This window comes from Rhea americana, unplaced genomic scaffold (assembly GCF_003343005.1).
Source record: "Rhea americana isolate MKP2758 unplaced genomic scaffold, rheAme1 scaffold_423, whole genome shotgun sequence".
NCBI classification, from domain to species: Eukaryota; Metazoa; Chordata; class Aves; order Rheiformes; family Rheidae; genus Rhea; species Rhea americana.
The window spans coordinates 27,486-30,895 of record NW_028186561.1 but is presented as its reverse complement, the minus strand read 5'-3'; the positions used below and the strand labels follow the sequence as shown (position 1 = coordinate 30,895).

The 3,410-nt window shown below is 55.4% G+C and overlaps 1 protein-coding gene across 1 annotated transcript in view; it reads left to right on the top strand.

Annotated features, from left to right (window-relative positions):
• Positions 1-3,410, top strand: part of PDE4B (phosphodiesterase 4B) — a 191,900-nt gene that overhangs the window by 166,124 nt on the left and 22,366 nt on the right. Inside the window, exon 7 of the mRNA XM_085315232.1 lies at positions 2,839-3,350. Coding sequence (XP_085171358.1) covers positions 2,839-3,350 — 512 coding nt within the window. The remainder of the gene's footprint in view (positions 1-2,838; positions 3,351-3,410) is intronic.

Below are 3,410 nucleotides of genomic sequence, written 5' to 3'. Positions count from 1 at the left end.
GGTGCGCTGCGGGCAGGAGCGCGCCTTCCCGAGCGCTTTCGTTGTTGGGGTCTGCTGCAAAGCGTGTTCTCGCTTACCAGTATCAAAAGGTACGCTTAAATTTAAAATACTGTTCAAATGTGATTAGTGTGGCATATATCCCTGAGTATCAGCGATTAAGGAAGTTGGAAAATGTGTGTGGTTCCAGTATAAGAYCATTCCCGCAGTAGGTTATTATATTTTTGGAAGAGCAATTTCTAATTGTTTCTAAATCTTACTGTTACTTTTGGATATTTGCCTAACTTGGAACAAATGTCATTAGGGACTAAGAGTGTGTGTTTTAATTTTGCCTGCTGTTTTTCAGAAGAAGCTGGTGCAAACCGAGCCGTGTCTGCRGACTCGCAGCGAGTGCTCGCGCGATTTATTTGTGAATAGTCACAGCGAGCGAACGAGCAGTGAGCTAGCAGGGCTGCGCGTCCCGGCGGAGGGCTCGTCCCGACTCTGCGGGAATCGGTGCCTGCGGGCTGCGCGGTCCCTCACCGGGCAGCCTGGAGGGTTGCTCCTTCGTCAAGGAGCACACGACTAGTGTCCTCGCTCCCGCAGGCCTGTCTCGTTTCTCGGCAGCTGCGGGGCCGCGGTGGCCCCGACGTGGCCGCCCGCGGAGCGGAGGTAGCCGAAGCTCCCCGGCAGGTGCAGAAATCGCTGCCCAAGGGGCGGAGGAGGGCGGGCGGTGCAGAAAGACGCGCAGACACACYGTCACAGCCCGCTCCCCTGCGTCGCGTTTGCTCACGAAACCAGGCTGGAGAAGGGTTTGGACTGGTGAGAGCCTGCAGCCCCCCGAGGGTGTGAGAGCGGCCGGCCCCGGGCGTGGGCGGCCCACCAGTGCCCCCGCGCTGCCCACCACCCACCAGTGCGCCCGTGCTGCCTGCCGCCGCGCTGCCCACCACCCACCAGTGCCCCCGCGCTGCCCACCACCCACCAGTGCACCCGTGCTGCTCCCGAGCTGGCCGCACCACAGGTTCCCAACAAGCACAGAAGTCACATTTTTTCCCATAAAATCATACTTAGCAAGAACTGTTTACTAACACTTTACTGTATCTTTGCTCATTGAAATGACTAAGAGAGATTTTTTCAATGGCTGTTTTCAAGCCATCTGCATTTAAATCATTAATCTATCGCGCCTTCAGTATTTTTGCTGAACTGGCCCGAGGGCGCGATAATGCTCATCTTCTTACATTCGTATAGGCCACTGGAGCCCGAAGTCACCCCCGCTGTCTGGCAGACCCCGTTCAGGCGGCCTCGCTGCAGCAGGCAAAGAGGCAGCTAATCACGCAGCAAAATGCCCGTGCGAAGGAGGCATAATTTTGCCCAACTGTGCAACATTATACCGTGCTAAAAATTCATCACCCTTCCGCCCAGGTTTCTAAAACAGTCATTGTATTTTTATCTCACTTTCTAAAAACTTGAAAGTTTAGAACTGCCAGTAGATTTGCTAGCCTAATACCAAACCAGTTTGCTCTATTGGGAAGCCCAAAAGTTTACACTTTCATATTTTGTAATATTTTCCTTAATATTTTCAACCTTTTCAGTTTGTTTTTTCCTTTTAATACACAAAACTCAGATTACAAAGTAAAGGAATAGTGTGGACCCCTCCTCAACTCCAGGGAAAATATTTCAGTGTCAAGTTCAGATTCCTGTTCTCATTCATTCCAGTGGTTCTTGCAGGGGTAAAGACTTAACGAAAAGCAGAAGTGCAGTGGCAGCGGCAGGCGGTCGCAGAGCTCTGCGCTTTGCCAGCGCCGGGAGTTCAAAATGAGCCGAGTTAACGCAGAGGGCAACAGCTGCCCCTCTTGATGCACCGAGGGGAGCGAGGCCTATCCCGGGCGGCTGCAGGGATGTACGCTGGATAGCGGGGCGAGGGGGGGTCATGCCACCACGCTCTTTATTGCTCTGAAGTCCTGGAATAGAAGATTATAATCATACATTACAGTTTGTTATTTAAACGTATGGTGACCTCCTGTTTAGTTTGTCTGACTAGCTGCTTTTTTTTCTGTTCCTAAAATAGTGATTTTGTCCATGTTAATCTTATCRGTAAATACAAATATTTTTGACTGGAAGGAATTTGAGCCCTTCCAGTTCAGYGAATTTACATGTTAAACTGGTTGATAGAAAGTATGGAAGTTCGCAAGGAAAATGTACAGTGGTTCTGCATTTATCTATTTTAGCTATTTCCACCCTGCTTTTTGGATCTCGGCAGGAAGAGATTACTTGCTGTGCTCTGGACTCTGTAAGCTCAGAAAAAGCCTTAAGTTTTGATGGTACAACGATTCAGATCTACTCCCTTTCTTTAAAGCGYGTCTATACCGAGCGCTCCCTGCCACTTCACTGGTGTGAGAGTCTCCGGGAGTGTTTTTCTCCTACGAAACTTTGAGCGTTGAACATACACGCTCTGTGAACTACTTACTAACATGGCTTGGTGCCTGGAGAGAATTTATCCTTGGGGAGGCAGGTGGGAGCAGGAGGAGCCGGCGCCGGTTCTCGCGGGGCCGCTGCGTTCCCGCTGCGTTTGCCGGCCGCCGGAGCGGAGCGGAGCGGGGAGAGGCGCAGGTTCGGGGGCCGCGGCGTGCCACCGCGCGGGCGCCGTGCGGAGCGGGTGTCGCGGCAAGCCTGACCTCTGATGTCACTGCTACCTGCTCGGCCGGTGCCAGCAGAAACGCTGAGCCCATGAACCTTGGCAGATTTATGGGTTAAGCGTATGTCACGCCGGTGTTATGAGAAGCAGCTACATTCATAGGGAGATTTTCATGATTCACTGTATCCGCTTATGTAAACCTTTACTTTTACACGGAGACCGCTCAGGAGCACGTTGCCCTTCTGGCTGGGCAAGGAGCAGAGCTTGGTGGGGCCGGGGAGCAGGGGCCACCAGGGAGCAGGGTGAGGAGCAGGGGCCTGGCGGGAGCAGCGACCTGGTGGAGAGCAGGGACCTGGTGGGGCTGCGGAGCAGGGGACGGCTGGGGAGCCGGGACCTGGTGGGGAGCCGGGACCTGGTGGAGAGCAGGGACCTGGTGGGGCTGGGGAGCCGGGACCTGGTGGGGAGCCGGGACCTGGTGGGGAGCCGGGACCTGGTGGGGAGCAGGGACCTGGTGGGGAGCCAGGACGTGGTAGAGAGCAGGGACCTGATGGGGCTGGGGAGCAGGGGACGGCTGGGGAGCCGGGACCTGGTGGGGAGCCGGGACCTGGTGGGGAGCCAGGACGTGGTAGAGAGCAGGGACCTGGTGGGGCTGTGGAACAGGGGACGGCTGGGGAGCCGGGACCTGGTGGGGAGCCAGGACCTGGTGGGGAGCCAGGACGTGGTGGGGAGCCAGGACGTGGTAGAGAGCAGGGACCTGATGGGGCTGGGGAGCAGGGGACACCTGGGGAGCCGGGACCTG